Source organism: Malaclemys terrapin, chromosome 4 (assembly GCF_027887155.1).
Source record: "Malaclemys terrapin pileata isolate rMalTer1 chromosome 4, rMalTer1.hap1, whole genome shotgun sequence".
NCBI lineage: Eukaryota > Metazoa > Chordata > Testudines > Emydidae > Malaclemys > Malaclemys terrapin.
In genome coordinates, this window is record NC_071508.1 from 96,057,076 (window position 1) to 96,076,835 (window position 19,760).

At 42.6% G+C, this 19,760-nt stretch overlaps 1 protein-coding gene across 17 annotated transcripts in view; it reads right to left on the reverse strand.

Annotated features, from left to right (window-relative positions):
* RYR3 (ryanodine receptor 3) overlaps positions 1-19,760 on the reverse strand; it is a 551,551-nt gene that overhangs the window by 32,676 nt on the left and 499,115 nt on the right. For all 17 annotated transcript variants that reach the window (XM_054027214.1, XM_054027212.1, XM_054027213.1 and 14 more), the window contains 5 exons: positions 11,526-11,584; positions 8,620-8,791; positions 7,916-8,002; positions 4,382-4,579; positions 3,224-3,354 (listed from right to left, as the gene is read on the reverse strand). In XM_054027214.1, the coding sequence (XP_053883189.1) occupies positions 3,224-3,354; positions 4,382-4,579; positions 7,916-8,002; positions 8,620-8,791; positions 11,526-11,584 (647 nt within the window). The remainder of the gene's footprint in view (positions 1-3,223; positions 3,355-4,381; positions 4,580-7,915; positions 8,003-8,619; positions 8,792-11,525; positions 11,585-19,760) is intronic.

A 19,760-nucleotide genomic window follows, 5' to 3' on the forward strand; every position in this document is an offset into this window, starting at 1 on the left:
AGAAATAGGCATTTGTGCCCGGTTACCTTGTGCCAGGAGCCCAGGTATAAAGGTGTGTCTGCCACCTCCCTCTCAGTTCCTTCGCACTACCACAAAACTAATACCCAAAGTAGAGATGAAGGCATGAGAGCCGTGGAATGTATATGCGCACAACACATCTTGCAGAACAACAGTTACTATACCGTAAGTAACTGTTTCTTCTCATTTGACTGTGCACATACACATTCCATTGTAGGTTGTCCAATAACCCTACAGGTGGTGAGATTTTGGATTACTTGAAGAGAGTCTGCAACACTGACTTGCTGAAGCTGGCATTGTCTCTGGACACTTGAGTAATAGTGTAGTGTGTGGAAAAGGTATGTGCGGATGAACATGTTGCTGCCTCACAAATATCAACTACAGGTACATTCCTCATGAAGACTGACGAAGTGCAATTAGCTCTAGTGGAATGGGTGAAGGAGAGACTTTGCTTGGAAAGCCTGATACAGTCAGAAATCCAATGTGATATATGATGGGCTGTTGCCCTTTAATCCTATCAGCATAGGCTACAAAAAGCCTGGGAGATGATTTGAAAGATTTCCAGGTTACAATGCCAGAGCTCTCTAAACAGCCAAGATATGAAGTTTTTATTTGGCCTTGGTAGAATGAGGTTTTAGCAAGAACTCTGGGTGATATATAATCTGACTGAGAAAGAATGTGGAGACAACCTTAGTCATAAACTTAGGGTGTAGCCTAAGAGAGCTTGTCTTTGTGAAATACTGTGAGAAAGACTGGAGGCTATAGCAGCAAAGCATTGTAAAGGGCATCCCAGGTTAGAGGGAAGGCATGACACAGCTACTTATTATTCTGGATTGTGCCTTGGGTATGTCACAACTTTTTTTATTGCTCCCAATTGTAAAACAGACTGTATTTCTTGACGCAAAACAGCCTGATGAGATGGTTCCCTGAAAAAGGATGGGAAAAGTGAGTCACCATTGATGGTGCTGGCACTGCCTATGTTGTAGGCTGCATCAATGATGTAGATGACCCTTTCAGTGCTGTGGTGATAAAAGATGCTGATGTGGTTGAAACTATTATGAGCAGTGTTGGAAGAAGAATGGAGAAGAAGGCACTAGTCTCGATGGCCCCACTGGAGCTAGAGTCAATGGTGTCACCTCAGATGGTGCTGGTGTCATTCGGTGTTTGTGATGAGACCTCAATTCAGCACCAGAGGACTTTATTTTACTTTTTAAAATCTTTGCCCCTTTTTGTGGGATGAATAATGAGATTTTGATGGTCTGTCAGTCTCAGAGGACAAAGATGGTTTCAAACATTTCATGGAGGCCATGGGAGACAAAGATGAACAACCATTTCTCACCCAGTATGGGCTTAGGAGCTGAGGCAGCTGGAGGGGTACTACTCATGAATGAGCTCTTCATCCTCCCGTGGTTAGGGTCGGGCACTGAAGAGAGACACATTGCCTTTTCAGGTAACTGTACCTTAAGGCAGAAGTCCATTTGCTTCTTCATCTTCATCAGAAAGGAGGTACAAATGGGACATTCATCCCTCACATGTCCCTTGCCTAAACAGATTAGGCTATTTTGTGCCTATCGCTTACAGGGATCACAGCCCTGCATGTGGCACCTTGTTAAATTCTGGCAATTTTTGCATTCTGACCTCCAGCCTCAAAGAATCAGTTAACTATCTAACTAACTATAACTATATGCAGATAAGAGAATTTCTCTTTTTTACATGCTGGCTAAGAGAAGAGAAGCAAATCTCAAGCGTGATAGGGAGTTCCAGCTATTGCCATGGGAGGTAAGAAGGAACTGAGAGGGATGTGGCAGCCACATCCCTTTATGCCGTCAGCTCCATGCATGAGGAAGTGAGGGTGCATGTGCTGCTGACAAAAGTCATCGACTTGAGTGCATTGGGCCCACATACACCTACAGGGGAATGAGTATGGGATAATCACTCAAAGGAGAACCATCCTATTCAGTGAATCATTTCAATTATAAACACTACAAACCACTCAATGCTTAGTGTCTATTGTATTTTACAGTTCTATAGCCTTTTGTGCCTTTAAGTGCTTTGAGAGCAGGGACTATGTTAGGCACAGCTTACTCATTGTACAGCAATGACGTAACAGGGCATAAGTAATATGTAATTATAATGTACAATTTTCTACATGTTTTATTTGATGAAAAATTAAAACACACTGTAATGGTGTACCTATATATAGCTCTGATGTATCAGTTTGCCACAGAAAAGTCCATCTGCATGAGATGGACCACTGGAGAACACACATGTAAAAATCTATTTGATTTGTGATGTACCCTAGGTGCACTGTCTATGAAAAGTGATTATCAGTAAGGGCTCTATAACATTCTCTTCCGATTAAGCATTATTCTGTGTTCAGTCTACTACACTGAAGAATAATCAGTTTGGTTGCATTAACATGCAAATGGTAATTTGAAATCTCAATATTTTTAAAGTGCCTCATATCTATCTCTTCTAACCAATTCAACACCTTGAACAACGGCGGGGAAAGAAAACCCAAGTGACCTTCTGAACTGAGTGCTGCTCAACGTTGTTACAATCCTTTGTTTTTTTCCCCCTCGCTCTTGCTTACATGCACAGAAAAGCAAATGAGACTTCTATGGATCACTGTGTGAATCCTACACTCTTTTCTATTATTTACGAACTGGACAGAAAAGTCAGATCCACTTAGATATTCTAATAATGCTTGTTTACTCCCGGTTTACTTCTCTTGTTATATACTAATTTTGTCTGATGAAGAGGGGAAAAAGTACCAATTTATTATATGAATTAAAAAGGAAAGAAGAAGAATATAACAAAAAGAGAGGCGCAAAAGCCAAAATGTTTTCCCAAGTGATTCATTTGTAAAATTTCTTAGGGAAGAGGCTGAGAGGAGAGACTTACAAAAGCCTTGGAGTTATAAATTAAGCATTGCTATAAATTTAGCCATAACAAATCAAACCACAGAAAAATACAAAGAGGAAAGGAAAAATACATTCCCTGATATGGTATCTGCTAGGTAAACAGATCTTTAGTAATATCAGACCCCAAAACAGAATCTGCTATTAAATCTTTGTTGAGATATGAGGAAAGATAACCAATTTTTGTGTGTGGACTAGGTGGTATGAGTGTTAGTGAAGTTCCACTGCAAAGTTTGGTGAGCTATACTATTTTTAGATGATTTTTAACATCTTGTTTTACTTACGGAGTGTTTATGACCAGACGATCCCATTGTCCTTTAATGTCATCCTCTGAGGGCTGTTCTGTAATGTACAGACCATCAAATTCCAACTTCCTGGCAATTTCCTTTTCTCGCTTAAATACAACCAGAGGAACCTTTGGAAAAGGGATATTTAAAATGCTTGTAATGGTTCACACATTTATTAGAAACAATTAGGTCTCTCTACAGCGTAAAACTAACCCTCAGAACACTACCTAATTTCAAGCCTTGGAACTGGTACATTCTAAGAACAGGATATTCTGGACATTGGTGGGGTTTGGAGGGTTACTCAGCTCAGGGGAATAAAGAATGAGTTCTGATGTTGCTTTTGGATGAGAACATTGTATTTAGGAGTGACCATAAAGGTGTGTCAGGGCTCTTGCAGCAGCATCTTCAGCCACTGAAAGTTGTTTATATAAAAGATAAATGTATTTATACTAAAAGTTAAATGAAACCAAACTTCTGGCAGAAAACAGAAATCAAAGCAAAGTCTAGATGCTGTACTTCACTGTCCTGCCTACAAATCTTGGTGGAAAGCACCTGGTGCCAGAAAGTCTACTATGGCGTGGTTGCATTGGTGCAGGGTGCTTCCAAACTCCCCTGAGAGCAAGCCAGCATATCTCCAAAGTTGGTGGTGCTAACTGGGGTGTGTGTGTGGTTATGGTGGTCAAGAATGTATTGATTCAACACATGGCAGCCTCTGTTCAGACAACACTTGCCATCACGCACCCAAAACTCTAAGCAAGAGAAGAGGGGGAGGTACTAACACTTCTCTTCCCTCAGATTAATCCCTGCTAGAATAAAGGGAGAAATTGACTGCTTTTAACGTGACTGATTAGGCTTTAAACTCTGAATATTTTAAACTAAATTACACTGTATTATGTTTTCCTCACAGCAGTAAGATGCCTACCAGTTCTGTGGAAGCCATTCAGATATGAAGGTGATGGATGCTTATAAGAATCTAGACAAAAATAATCATCTTGATCTCAGCTCTGATATTCATGTGTGTTACGAGGAGTGATTTTGGTATTTGTCTACATTCAATTGAAACTGAAGAGTTCAAAGTCTCAGAACAGTGAAATGGAGTTAGATGTCTACCAAACATGAATAAGTAGCTGGGTTTCAAACATACACACAACTCACCTTTAGACAATAGTAGCCAATCACACAGACAAAGGAGATGATAGTATGAATAATTGCCAGAGCCCTGAGTGTTGGTGCCATGTAACCTGTACTCTCTTGTAAAACAAAAAACACCACTCCCTCTTCATCTTCCTCTTCTTCAAATGAATTCCACAGATCAGCGTCTTCCTCTAACTCATCTAATGGTTCTTCTGTCACCTGGAATGGAGAAATACACACACAAAGCAACAGGAATAACTTAAGCTTTTTTCCATTCTCTTAGTCACAGATCTCTTTTTGCTCCCTATTTCTATGTTGTTGTTTTTTATGAAGATCATTTTGCACTTTACATGAGCGCTGAGTCCTAAAGAGTGAAGTTCTTCATCCTCAGAACAAGAGAAGCACAGATACAAGAAGAGTGCAGGCTTCCTACACTACCTCGTCAATGTACCTCACACTTGACATCGAAGGAGCAATTCAGCGGTAGCTCAATTTACAAATCTCCCTGTTAGAGTGTGCAATGGCAAAAATGAAAGCAAAAACAATGCAAAGGTAACACCAATGTTTTATTAAATAAACAATTAATGTAATGCTGAGATAGACTGGTATAACAAACTTCAGGGTTTGTTTTGGAATTTACACTATTTATGACTACTAGTCTCAGAGGAAGAGGGCAAAAGCTATGTTGTTGTCACCAATTCACTTGTTGTGCACACATCTTTATTTCACAATCTTCTTTAAAGAGTTTACAAGTCTTGCTATAGCACTTGATTAGCATTTCACATTAATGTCTGGTCAACAAGCTCCTTGTTGCTCTAAACTCTGCCCGGGCCATTGCAAAACTGGCCTCAGAATCAGGGAACCATAACTGGCTCCCTGAAATCCAAAATTCTCTTTCCTCTCCTATGACCAGTGGAGGCTGGATGCAGCAGAGAAACTGGCCCTTCATTTCTAGGTTATCAGTAGAGGTCAGTAGTGGCCAAACTGTTACCATTTGATAGCATGTTTGATGACCTATGCAAAATTAACTGAGCAATGTCTTCCACACGCCCCCACCAAGGGTTGGTCAGACCAACAGGGATGAGCCAGTGGCCCAGGAGAGAGAACATAATTGGTGATACAGGGAGCTGGGTCCCTCTTCCAGAGTTCTTCTGCCTCCCAATGGCTGGGCTGTGGGGACTAGGTGGGCTGACTGGCTCTCGCACTCCTCCCATAGCCTGTTTAAATTCTGCCCAGACATTTCTAGGTACTTTAGTATAGGACCTGAGTTCTTCAGGGTGCTGCTGGTATGACCAATTGCCTATTTTCATATTAAAAAGGATTTTTTCCCGTTCAGCCAAATGGCTAAGTCCCAATAGGGTTTTTTTGCTTTCTGTGCAGTGTCATGGAGGCACAGTTGAGTTGTAAGCAATAGGACTTCAATGGTTTAATATTAGAAAAGGTAAGACTGATTAGTTAGTCACAACTTGAGGCTGGTGTTCAATGCGGATAAAAGCTAAAAAGGGCCAGCTTCAAGGGATAAATGAGAACCAGAATTTCGCTGGTGTGCCTATAGGACAGGGGTGGGCAAACTACGGCCCGTGGGCCACATCCGGCCCGCGGGACCGTCCTGCCTGGCCCCCGAGCTCCTGGCCCGGGAGGCTAGTTGTTGGCCCCTCCCCTGCTGTTCCCCCTCGCCACAAGCCTCAGCTCGCTCACTCCGCCACCGGCGCAATGCTCTGGGTGGTGGGGCTGTCAGCTCCTGGTGCAGCGCAGCTGCAGAGCCCGGCCTGCCCCGGTCTCTGTGCTGCGTGGTGGCAGCGTGGCCGAGCTCCAGCCGGGCGGCACGGCTGTAGCGCCGCCAGCCACTGGTGCTCCAGGCAGCATGGTAAGGGGGCAGGCAGCAGGGGGGTTGGATAGAGGGCAGGGGCATTCGGGGTGGTGATCAGGGGGGAAATGGGGTTGAATGGAGGCAGGGATCCGGGGGGGGGCAGTCAGGAAGGAGGGGGGGTTGCATGGGGTGGCAGGGGGCAGTTAGGGGCAGGGGTTCCGGGGCAGTCAGGGGACAGGGAGAAGGGGTGGTTGGATGGGGCAGGAGTCCCAAGGGGGCAGTCAGGAAGGAGAGGGGGGTTGGATGGGATGGCAGGGGTCCAGGGGTAGTCAGGTAGCAGGGATGTGTGGATGTGGCTGGGGTCGTTAGGGAACAGGGGAGGTTGGATGGGGCAGGAGTCCGGGGGGGGGGGGGGGGGCAGACAGGAGGTGGGGGCCAGGCCATGACCCCCTCCCCTAACCGGCCCGCCATACAATTTACAAAACCCAATGTGGCCCTCGGGCCAAAAAGTTTGCCCGCCCCTGCTAGAGGAAACCTGACGCCTTCATGGACTAATGTCTCCCCTTGATATTCCTAGCTCCCTGACTGGGGGAATGCAAGAGGATTCAGAAGTGAGCTGAGTCCTAGAGGTAGAATTAGGTGGATCTACCCTGAGGAACCCTTACACTGAACTGTTAAATGCCCGGTACATCATGCTGTATCTCAATGTTAAATTAATAAAGTTGCAGCCTGCTGTTTAAAATCCATCCTTTGCATCTGTTATTCATTTGCCTATACGTCCTCATCAATTTAAAACATGTTCCTAGTGGACAGGTGTCTTCAACACAAAAAATATCTTCACAATAGGCACTAACAACCTTGTTCGTTTCAGTGAGAAAACAGACTGGATGAAGGGTATGAAGACTGAAGTATCGTCTCACACCTAGAAATAGTTAAAGATGAAGACAATGTGGGGGAAACAATGCACTGAAGTCCCCCATTGCTACCCTCTACTTTTGTTTGGTTTTGTTTTATTTTAAAGAGATTTTAAAAATGAATTGTGACTATTTTAATAAAAAAAGCACCAAACACTTTTGAGGAAAAAGCAGCCAAATTTTACAAATAGACAAAACAGAACTATCACACAGAAAAGCAAAAATGTTATCTAACCCAGCTAGAGTACAAGAGACCTTAATATGATTCCTAAACGATTTAGTTACCATTTCCACGCTGAAAATCAAGGTGACCAGTATTATGCAAAAAGTAGTACTGTTAAAGAAAAAGTTATGTGAGTTGAAGTTCCAATTTAGGATAGATTTTAGAGCAACATTTAAGAAAATTGAAAGTGCTTTGAGAGATTGAGGGTTTTTGTTTTGTTTTGTTTTTTGGCTTGGATTTACACATTCCTTTGTCAGGGTTTGCAATCCAAAACCAATCACATTGTGCCAGTGCACTAGAGCCAAAAGAAAAAAATGACTGTAAATAAAAGTTCAACTGATTAGTCTGTTTTCATTGTCTTAAACTGAATAAAATACAGAAGTATCTATGTTAGGTTACTCAAGGTATGATTAGTAACTCAGGTAAGAACATAATTTTAGATGTATTATTTCTAGGCTGGCAGTGTTGATTTTAGTCAGTGCATGTAGGGTTTATAATAATGGGTGTCCAGTTTAGATTAACTATGTTAAAACCAGCCTTCAGCCAGCTGCTCTGGAAAATAAGTAGAAAACACTACAAAGAATGAAATGCAGTAAATAATACTTTACCTTGTAGAACAGTAGTATAAAGTTGATGGCAAATGCAACAAACAGAGCAAGAAATCTTAAGTTGTAGAAATTTCTAGCCAAGTAATGCTGGAAATACAAGGGACATTTAAATAAACAAAATTAGAAGTGTCATGGAATCAGAATTGGGGAAGCAGTTAGGAAGTTATTTAAGAGAGTCAAATCTAAACTATGTTCTGCAATGTTCAACAAAACAATTACAGCTATCATGGTAGAATCACCAGCCTTGCTGTCTAGAATTTTTGTGATCCTTTCTTTTTTATCTATATATTCATGACAGTGTACTTGTGGCCTTGGGGGAAGACTACACAGAGGAGCTAGCCAGACTCCAGTTGGTAGAAACCAGTGGCTCTGGAACAATTTGTAAGGTAGGGTGCTGGGGGTAAAGGGAGCAACTGTTCACACTGTTTGTGTGTTGCACCCCTTCCCCGACCCTGTGTCTGTCTTGTCTATTTAGATATTAAGTTCTTCAGGACAGGGATTGTCTACTATTCTGCATTTGTATGGTGCCTAGCACAATGGAGCTCCATTACTGGTTGGCCCTTAGGCACTACTGTAAAAACATGATCAATTTTAATAAATTAATTTGTAAAAAACTGACAGTATCCCTTCCTTGTATCTCACGCTCAGCTGTTCTCTGTGTTATTTGACTTGTGAGTGACTAAAAGAATGGGAGCAAAACTTACGAGCATTTTCGTTTGATAAATTTCCACAACTTTAAAAAAATTAGCCATAACTGCCTCAGGTTTCTCTATTTTTTGTCCATGCCTTCGTTTCTTTTTCTTGGTTTCCTCCTTTCCCAAATGCTCAGATTGTATTTCTTCCTTTGCTTTGTCTTGTTTCTCACCATCTTCCATACTAGAAGAAAGATTACAGAAATAAAACCGAGTAAGTTCCCGCATTGTCTATGCTATGATTAAAACAGTCCCGATAAAGAGAGGCTGGTTTGAGTGTGAGTTAGTTGCAGAGAAGATGAATGGAAGTGAGTGACTACAAGAAGTGACAGTTAGAGAATACAACCAAGAGTCAAAAAAGTTACCTTACTACTAAGTGAGGTGGAAGAATAGTAATAATACACTTAGTGAGTTTAGGGGAGATCAATGGAGAAAAGGCAAAAGCAGCTCAAAGTGGGGTTATTAGCATCAAATGCAAAATGTACAATTACTTGCTGCCTAAACAAGTGAAGTATGTATCCCAGTGCAAGTAATTCAAAATTATCAGAGGTTATGTGCAGAATCTTGAGTTCAAAGTTGAACAGAAGATAGAAACATTTATGGATGTGCCACACAGATTCATAGCAGAGTGGTTTCATTTCAACCAAAAAAATCACCATAATAAAAGTAAGGCATCAGTGAGGAATGAAAGGAAAATTTCCTTCAGAAGGACCCACCTTACAAAACATGTAGAAGACGACAATTATCCCTCCTGCACAAAAGAATTCATAAGAACATAAGAATGGCCATACTGGGTCAGACCAATGGTCCATCTAGCCCAGTATCCTGTCTTCCGACAGTGGCCAATGCCAGGTGCTTCAGAGGGAATAAACAGAACAGGTAATTCCCTTTACGAGAAGCAAGTATCAAGAGTCACTGTTGTTTTAGAGGCTTCAGTTTTCAGGAACATAAATAGCTGACTGTGTGATAACAGTGAGAATGGTAAGGTAAATTACCACCAAGGTGTGAGGGGGTTGAAACTTTGAGGCAAGTAGATGGTCGATTATAAAGAAATGGAGTGGAGTTTGTGGTTTGGTATATAGCAGTACCAGTGAAATAAAGACCCATATGAGAGAAGTCTTATGAGCTACTTACATTATTACTAACAAAGCATCATTCCAGGGCTCCTGCATTAACTTTCTTTGGAATGCCCCTGATGATGTGCACAAGAGGGCCAGCCATAGAAAGGGAGAGGTTTATGTTTATTAACCACTGGGGAACCTTTTTGGAAAGTAGGATTCTATAAAGAAGGCAGGGTCTTCTCCTTAATCAACCAAAAGTATTTAGACTGCTGGCAATGACAATGAAGATTTAGGGGAGTGAATTTTTAAAACTAGAATTTTTAAGCTGCAGGCTTGCAGGTACTGCAAAGTACTTAAGTTGAAAATGAAATATGGTAGTAAATAGCAGAAGTACAAGGGAATCTGTGTATCCAATGGTGAGAGAGAAGCACTTATGATTTAATCGGAAGGAAGTGCAGGAGAGGAATAAGGAAATAAGCTGTCAGTAGAAAGAGTTAGGTGTATTAAAAATAAAAGCTATAAATGCCTACATAACAATATGAAAAGCCTAAAACCAAGAATAGGTGAGGTGGACTATCTGGTATTGGGGGAATACCTAGATATTTTATCAATGGCATATGATAAGGTACATTACTAGCCTCTGGGTCAGGAGACTGAAATCAGTTAGTTGAGAGAGATTGGGGAGGGGGGGAAATCTAACAAAACCATTATAATGGGAGATTTGAACCACTTAATATAAAGCACTTTAATGTCATAACACAAATGGTGTAATAAACAAAAGATTCCAGAACTGCTTGTTTTGGAGCATACAAGAGGAGAGACTATTTTTGTCTTAATACCGAGAAACATACAGAATTGATTCTTTGGATTCTTAGTACAGAGAAATGCAAAAGAGTTTAAGTGCAGTTGACAATTACCAGAGAAGTACTGTAACATTGCAAGTAATGTTTATGCTTAAAATCCTTGCACAGGGTTGGAAGTAAGGGCAGACAAGAATACCAAAATAATTCTCTAACAGTGAAATCTAAGAAAGGGATTTTTTTAAAATGAGGAAATTAGTTAGAAAAGCCTGAAAGGGAACAAGTTAAGAAATTAAAAATCACTGAACCATCATGGAAACTTTAGAGTCAACCTTGTTAAAGTCACTGAAGGTATGTATATGGCTGAGAAAGAAAACAGCATAGTTAAGTGGCTAGCTATACTAATTTATTTGGGCCTCAAAATTATCCTTTAAAAAAAATAAATCTCCAACCCAAGTGATTCAAATACAACAGGACAAAAACTTAGCAGGTTAGAAGAGGTATCTGTAGGACTGAAATTAATGGGGCTAAAGTGAGAATTTGAATAATAGACCAAAATATAAAGAAAAATAATAGTAAATTGTTTAAATATGCCAGGAACAAGAAAGCTGTGTAAGTGAGTCATCAGATTTGCTAGACCACCTGGTTATAAAAGGAGGCAATCAAAAAGGACAAAGAAATTGGCAGGACTATCAACCTTAATACTTCAGCACAAGCTGATCACACACTTCCCCACCCGCTGCTTGGAAACAAGTGAAGTAAATACCACACTAATGAAAGCTGCCATGTTAAAAATGTTTCTCGGGATTTTAGGAGAAGCAGCTGCAGAGGGTTTTATAAGACTGTGAATAGGCTTATATGGATTGCTGAGAGTGGCACCTGGGATAGGGTCCCTGCTCTGCTGCTCAGTGAAAGTGCTTGTTGCCTCTGAGGAGTTGTGCTAGCTGCCCAAGATACTGGTAAAATGGAGAGTCCAATCAATGCCTGTTCAGGGCTATTTCTGGCCGGCTCATCTAGGAACAGCAAGAAAATAAACAATAGTGTAAAAGTAACTTACTCAGCCTTCTCGGATTCTGCTTTTGTTTCTGTTTCATCTTCTTTTGCTATTTCAGACATCTAAAAACAAAAAGATATTAAAATTGCCATAAACTTACTTTTAAATAAATCTTCTCAATTCTACTTAATGCTTTCTAAAAAACAAATAAAACAATCAATTACCACCATGCCTCATTAACACTGGGTCACTTTCACGTTGTCATAATGCTAAATTTTTTTTGCTTCTAAAACAAGTAGCAGACAACATTTCAATAGTGAAAACTTCTATCGTGATTCTTCCTCTAACATGTTTTCAAGATATATTATTAACACAGTAATTGGTGCAGATGACTGAATGACTCAAAGTAACAGTCAATGTAATGAGACTGGTGAAGTTACCAAAAAGGAATGGAGGTGATTGAGTACAGATCATAGCCTAAAATTAGCTGGAGTACAGTGGTCACCATTAAGAACTTAACAGTTATGATTGGCATGCAAAATTAATGTAACTATGGTTTTGTATAATTTCTATACATAGAATGTGGAATAATGTGGATTATCACAAATATCAGTATGTCAACATCACAAATTCCACGTAATTGTTTAGTTTATAATAGTGACAACATCTTCCTATTTTGTCAACAGAGATTAAAGTAATTATATTCTATAAATGTAATCAAAATTAGCAGAATATTTGTATTCATTTTATTTTTGCAATACTTCCCCCCTTAAACTATCTATCTATTCCCCCATACCACAGTATCTAACTGCTTCACAATCATTCATGTATTTATCCTCCATTGAGTGGTTACATGTCACATAATATTATTTCTGTTCCCTAACTGAATAACTTACATAATTCACATACATGAGAATTGTAAATTTCATAACCAATACAGAATTAGAAGGTCACAGTTTTGAATGGCTGATTAATTAACAAGTTAGAGCTATGGAGAGAAAAAATGGTTACTTACTGCAACTGTGGTTCTTCGACATGTGATGCAAACGTGTATTCCACCTAAGTGTGTGAACACCCAGCGCACTGGAGCTGAAGAATTTTGCCTAACAAAATTAGAGGGGTGGTGTTCATGCTTTGTGGCCGTAGCCCCTCCCCTGACTATATGAGGCAGCGCCACCCTGATCCCCCTCATTTCCTGCACACCAAATGCACAGAGACAGTTCGCTGACGCAGAGTGGATGGAGGGTGGGTTGTTAGGGTGACCAGATGTCCCGATTTTATAGGGATAGTCCCGATATTTGAAGCTTTTTCTTATATAGGTGCCTATTACCCCCCACCCCCTGTCCTGATTTTTCACCCTTGCTATCTGGTCACCCTATGGGTTGTGGAATATACTCTCTGCATCACACCTTGAAGAACCACAGTTACACTAAGGACGAGTTACTCAGTGTTGATAGTTCTTCGATGTGCTCCCCCGCCCAGGTGCTGCCTCTCATCGGAGATTTTTGATAGCAGTGTCTTTTCAGCCTGCATATGCGCCCTCCTTGCCTTGTGCTCTGCCTCAAGATGAACCACCCTCAGTTCCTTCTCTACTACAGAGCCCATTCTTAAGAACTCCAAAGTAGAGGGGAGGAGGGCAGGTCACGGAGCATCCAGAGTGGGATACATCTCAAAGAACCATCCCTTCTGCACTAGATGAGTAACTCTCTCTTTTGTGTGTCCCTATGGGTTCTCCACTGTAGGTGACTCCCTAGCAGAATTACCTGGGGAAGGTTGTGCTTCTGTATCGAACTTAGTACTGATGTCAGAACCGTGGAGCTGAAGATCGCATCGGAGGCTGTCATGTGTAATGGCACAATGTTTTGCGAAGGTATGAGCAGATGCCCAGGTTGCTGCTCTGCATATCTCTGTGATGGGGACATTCTTGATGAATGCAATAGAAGTGGAGATGGACATTGTGTGGCATGTTCATGTGCCAGAAGGAAAATAGCAGCACTGGTTAGTGAAGTTGGAAACCCAGTTCGAACGTCTTTGAGATGATATTGCAGAGCCCTTGGACCTGTCTGCAATGGCTAGGAACAGCTTAGGGGATTTCCTAAATTCTTTTGTCCTGTCCAAGTAGAACACCAAGGTTCTCCTGACATCCAGCATATGTAACACAGCCTCTCTGTTGTTGCAGTGAGGCTTTGGGAAGAAGGTCAGAAGGTGAATACACTGGAGCATATGGAAGGAGGAGGTTACTTCAGATGTGGTCTCAGTGTGATGATGCCCACCAATTACTCTTCAGCCCTTTCCTCACCCCCTCTCTCACTATTGCATATGCTATCCACCCAGAGATTCTCTGTGAAGAGGCTGCTTGCCCCTTAATATAATATGCATATGATACAAATAGGCGAGGTGAAGCATGAAATGATTTAGTTCTGTCCAGATAGAAGGCTAGACAACACCTGATGTCTAATGTATGGAAACACTGCTCTTCTAGAGATGAATGTGGCTTAGGAAAGTATACCACCTGGTTCAAATGAAACTGAGAAACCACTTTAGACAAAAATTTTTGATGTGGTCGTAAAGTCACCTTTTCTTTGAAGATTTGTGTAGAAGGAGGCCTAGCCAGCAGAGCCTGCATCAGAGACACACACTTTCCTTGCGGATGTTACCGCTACCAGGAATGCAGTTCTCTGACACAAGAGTGGAAAGGGACAAAATGCTAGGGGCTTGAACAGAGGTCCCATCACTACCACTAGGACTGAGGAACTGGTTCTTGGACCAGAGGATGTAGATGAAAAAAATAAATTGGCACTTTAGATGAGCTTTATCTGAACACACAGTGTTCCATACCAGTGTCCCAGAAATCAGCAATAAAATATAATGAAATTACGTTAATATCACAATGCCTCAGCTTGAGCAGAGTATAATTCAATAAGTTTGGCTAGTTTCTAGTTCTTATTGCCAACTTGTCTATATTTTCTCTCTGTTGACTACGAGTTGTTTAAGTGATATGTGCAGAGCCAGATTCTGTCACACCTATGATGAAACAACGAGTAAAGTGCTAAACATCAGAAAATATGGAATAGTCTGGCTCATAACTCATTCCTCCATCCTGCCATCTTAAAATCTAAATTATGTTTACAGATGCTGTAGCTAGAAGTTTGGTTTTTTTACTATCCATTCTTCCATTTTGTAAATATAATATTTTCAATACTTGTGTGATTTCATTGCAAGTCTTGTGATTGTTTTCACTTTTCTCAAAGCCCAAACCTCCGGAGTCATGTCATTATGTGAAAATTTGGGCTTCTATTTAAGAGATATTAAGTTGAAATGCTTGCAAATGTGATCCCCTCAAGGTCCAAAACCGATAAATCAAATGAATAGAACTCCACATTTATTATTTTTAAATCTTGTGATGTTTTTTGCAATATTGCAAATATTTTACAGAATATAATAATGTTAACAATGTTTTTATAGCTAAAACAAAATACTTTTGAAATATAAAAACAGAGTTAATTTGGTTGTTCCTTTGCTTGTTTGGATTTAAACATCCCCCTGTAGCCCTTCCAATCATAAGGCATCAGCATTGCATTAGTGATTAAAGAACAGAGAGTGAAACTGACTATAAATCAAAATCAAACTGACTTCTGTTTTCATTCCTCAAACTATGATAGATTTTTAAGAGTGAAGAACCCAGCAATGCTGCCAAGCAAAAAATTATTTTAAAAATAATTTCATTTTTAATATCAGTAATACAGGAAGGCAATATGTTCCTAAAAAATGTGTGCTTATATTTTCTTTGTTCCATTAAGCCTTTAAGCTACACACACACAACTAATTTTACATCTTCCCAACCCTGATGTCAATTTGTAAGTTATAGGTCATAACATGCCTCACAATTATTGCATCCAGGGCAGCTCTACTGCTGATGTAATTTTATATCATCTGAAAATCTGGCCCATAAAACTTATAATGGAGAACTGGCATCATGTAAAATTACCTAGGGACTAGTGTGTCTCCATTTTGTATATAGATACAGTAACAAGAAACCAATGAAGTCGAGGGATGGTTTTAGTAGCTGGGTGATTCTAGCTGGGGGTGCCTATCCATCAACATTTGTGCAATCTTGTCTCTCCTGTCTCCGTCGCTTGACCTGATTACCAAAGCAAAACGTAGTTGAGTGTGATAGGCTCAAGCAAGACAGTCTTCAAGGATGCCATCCCTTAAGTTGGTAGGAAGGATGGTGAGGCAGGCAGGCCTCCAGCAATAGGCACTAGCCAGGACGGAGGAAAGACAGATACAGGGAAGAGTAGGGTTGTCAGACAGTATTTATATCCGCTGCAGTAGCAGTACTCCCCTCCCTACCCATCTCTGTCTTCTCTGCTCTAGAAATATTTTCAGGAATCTTGCTACCATGGGATTGGATCTTCCCTAAATAGGGGGACAAAATGCCACTTTCAATGAACTAAGCGCAAGTCTTGGTGACTGAAGGTTCAGTAGATACTCCAAGATGTCCTGGATGGAAGCCAGCATTGCTTGAATTCAACGAGCCAATGATCACATAGAAAACTTTTTCCATTTTGGCAAATAGGCCATCCTGATAGAGAACTTTCTACTGTTGCGTAGAGCCTGCTGAACAGCTGCCAAACACTGCTTTTCCTCCTCCATCAGCCATGCAGCAGCCACACCATGAGATGCAGCCATGATTCTGAGTCAGTAGGTTGGGATGGAGAGGAAGTAGTATGGAAGGCTGAACTGACAGTGCAGAAGGTCAGGGAATCAGCAGTGCCTCGGCCGTACTGGGGCAATAAGGATGATCTTGGCCCAATCCGCCTTCAGCTTAAGGATGACCAGTGGGATGATCAGGACTGTGGAAAGGCACAGAAGAGAGCTGATAGCTGAGATGGAAGGTGTCAGACAGGGAGCCCAGACTGAGGCCCCCATTGAGAGCATAACAGATGACATTTCCTGTTGTCCCTTGTAACGAAGAGGCCAAGCACCAGAATGCCCCGGATTGTGAAGATACTCTGGGGAATGCTTGTCTTCAGAGACCACCCAGGACTCAGCAAAAAATTCCTGCTAAGATAGTCCATAAGATGATGAACCTCAGACAAGTCATCAGCCATTTGAGCAATACTCTCCTTGATGCAAAATTGTCACAACATGATTGCCTCTTGGCAGACCATCCTGGAGTGTGCTCCTCCTTGCTTGTTCAAATAATACATTGTTGGTAAATATGTGAATCGCTGAGCCCCGGTATGGATCAGAAAAGTGTGACATGCATTGTAACTGGCCCGAAGCTCCAGCACGCTGATATGCAGAGAAGACTCCTGCTCTGACCACACATATTGGACTTTCAGTGACCTCAGATGTACTTCTGACCCCATCAGGGAGGCATCAGTGACAACAATCCTGGTTGGTAAGGGCTGGATGAAAGGAACACCCTGACAAACATTTTCGAGAAACATCCACCACTGTAAGAGGTCCAGGATCAGTGGAGGAAGACTAACTAATCTGTCTAAGGAGTGAAGAGTCGGACAGTAAAGAGTTCTGAGGCACATTTGGAGGGGTGTAACATTGTGAACTGGACCACCAACATGCAAGGGACTTGTGCCTTAAGAGCCTCAGGCAGATTCAAACTGTCATGGAACGCTGAGATTGCAGACTGAGGCAGAGGTGGCTAATTGCCTGAAAACAGTCAGTCAGCAGAAATGCTCTCGAACTCAGAGTCTACTAGGGCTCCAATTAACTCTATTTTTTGTGTGGGAACCAAAGTTGACTTCCCGGTGTTTAGGACCCAGCTGTTGGTCGTGACTGAGCCCCAAGCATTGTGGCAATGGAAGAGAGCAATGACTGGAACACTGCTCTGGACCAAGCAGTCAAAATGGGTGCTTGGGAGCCTCTAGGGGAAGATGTGTGGACTGTCTAAACCCAGAACCTGACTGCTTCCTTTTGTGGGATCTATGCACCTTTCTGGGATATTTCCACTGTCTTGGGGGAGGGAAAGTCTTCCCAAATGTGTGCTGTGAATGATACCACAGTTCTTGCTATTGACCCCTTAGTGGTGCCTTCTCACCACCGGTGTATACACCCTTAAGGACTGAAGGGTAGCTCTAGAGTCTTTGAAGGAGTGCAGAGTCTCATCTGTTTTATCTGAGAACGGAACCTTGCCATCAAAAGGCAGATCCTCAATGGCCTGCTGGACATTGGGAGCAGTGTCCGAATTCTGCAGCCAGGAAGATCTCCTCATGGTCACCAAAGAGGCCATCACTCCTGCTGAAGTATCTGCAACATACAGAGCAGACTGCAAAGAAGTCTTAGCCACCAAGCAGCCTTTGGTACAAAATACATGAAATTCCTCCATTGAGGCCCCGGGCAGTTGGTCTGTGAATTTAGACACAGCTGTCGAGCGGATAAAGTGGTACTTAAACAGAAGTGCCTGCTGATTAGCAATTCACATCTGCAAGGAGGAGGAGGTGTAAAGCTTCCTGCCCATCAGGTACATTTGCTTAGAGTCCTTCTCCTTTGGAGTGGACTTAAACCTGTCCTGTCAGGCTATATCATTCACCACAATTACTACCAAGGAATTTAGGGGCTGGTGGGAATAAAACCCCTCAGATCCCTGTGTGGGAACAAAGTAGCGTTTTTTCCAAGTGCTTAGCTGCTGGTGGTATCAAAACTAGAGTGCTCCAGAGGACCTTAGCAGGCTCAAGGAGCACATCGTTAATAGAGAGGATGAAACTCTCAGGGGCCAACAGCTGCAGGATATCCATTAAGTTGTGGGCGTTCTCCTGAAGGAACACCACCTGAATACCCAGGGAAGCAGCCAAGCACCGCAATAGGTCCTGGTATGCCTTGAAATCCTCCAGTACTGAAGGGAAAGAAGAACCCGGCACTGTGGAATCGTCCATGAATGAGAATGAGGCAGTTAACTGTGTCAGAGCCAGATCCTGCTCCAGGGCTGACGCACCCCAGGCAGGATGACTCTGGAGACTCCTCAAGGGGAAGACACACCAGTACCTGGACCTGTAGCGGATTGATGGTCACTGCCACAGATCTGGCCAGAGATCCTGGCTTTGAGCGGGACAAAGAGTGGAACTTCTGTGACCAAGGGGCAGCATGAAGGCCACTGGTATGAAGAGGACATTAGTGGCCAGTAGGTGCCCGGCCAGGGGCACCGGTCCTGACCACAAGACGAGCGCCAATCCTGATACCCACAGTGATCCATGAATGGCCCTCACTCAGGCAATGGAGAGCAGGAGGAGTAAGATCCTGACTTGGATGCTGAGAAGTCCGGGCTTCAGGGGACAGCATCGGGACTAGCTCTGAGGGCAACCAATCTGACTTGTCCATAGCTCAGAATGATGAGGGGGCTGGTGCCAACAATGGAAACAGTACCATTTGTATCGAGTATGCCTCTGTTGCTTTTATTGCTGGGAGCGGTGTCAACCCTGAAGTTAGCATCAGTACCAAAGTAACTAATAATGCAGCAGTGGAGGGTGGTGACTGCTGCCATGGCAGCATTGGCAGCACCGGTGACAGGGATACTGAAGAAGTTCCAGGTACCAAGGAGGAGTCAAATCCGGTACTGGCCCCATTTCCACTGAGGGTGGAAGGGATACAACGGGGTGTAGTGCTGACAGACCCATAGGTTTAGTGCCTGCCCAGCCAATGGGGCTATAAAGGATGTAGCCCTGGCACAGTCCTGGACCAAGGAAAAGGTCAGGACAGACTGGCAAAGGAGGTCCACTGCTGCCTGATACACCACTGGCATGGAAGCAATCATTAACAGCATCACCCTTGTTGGTACTGGACCTAACGGGCACCCTGGGGCCCAGAGTCAATGGTACTGGGTCTCTGCCCTCCCGGTATGATGCTCAGGAGTGGTTGACAGGACATGTTCCATCCCATGCACCAGCATTAATCCTGTGCTGATCCACACTCTTTCTGGAGGAAGGAGATGAGTCCCGATGGGACCTGGAGTAGCCTCGGTCATTCTTATGCAACCTTTTCCTCGGCACACTCCTCTGTATCTTCGGAGAGGTGACAGCTCCAGGACACGAAGCAGCAAAACCCAAGGGCGACCTGCAATCTGATGAAGGCCTTGGTGCCAAAGGAGGCCACGTGGCCAGTTCAAGCAGATGCTGCTTCAGAAGAAGATCCCTTGCCACGTGAGTCTGTTTCATGAACAATCTTCAAATCAACCTCAGTTCTTTGCCATTTGCTTCACCCTAGCCACAACAAGCACTACAGGTGGGGATCATTACTGGGGATCGTTCCCCCATATGACAGACAATGTTTAAACCCTGG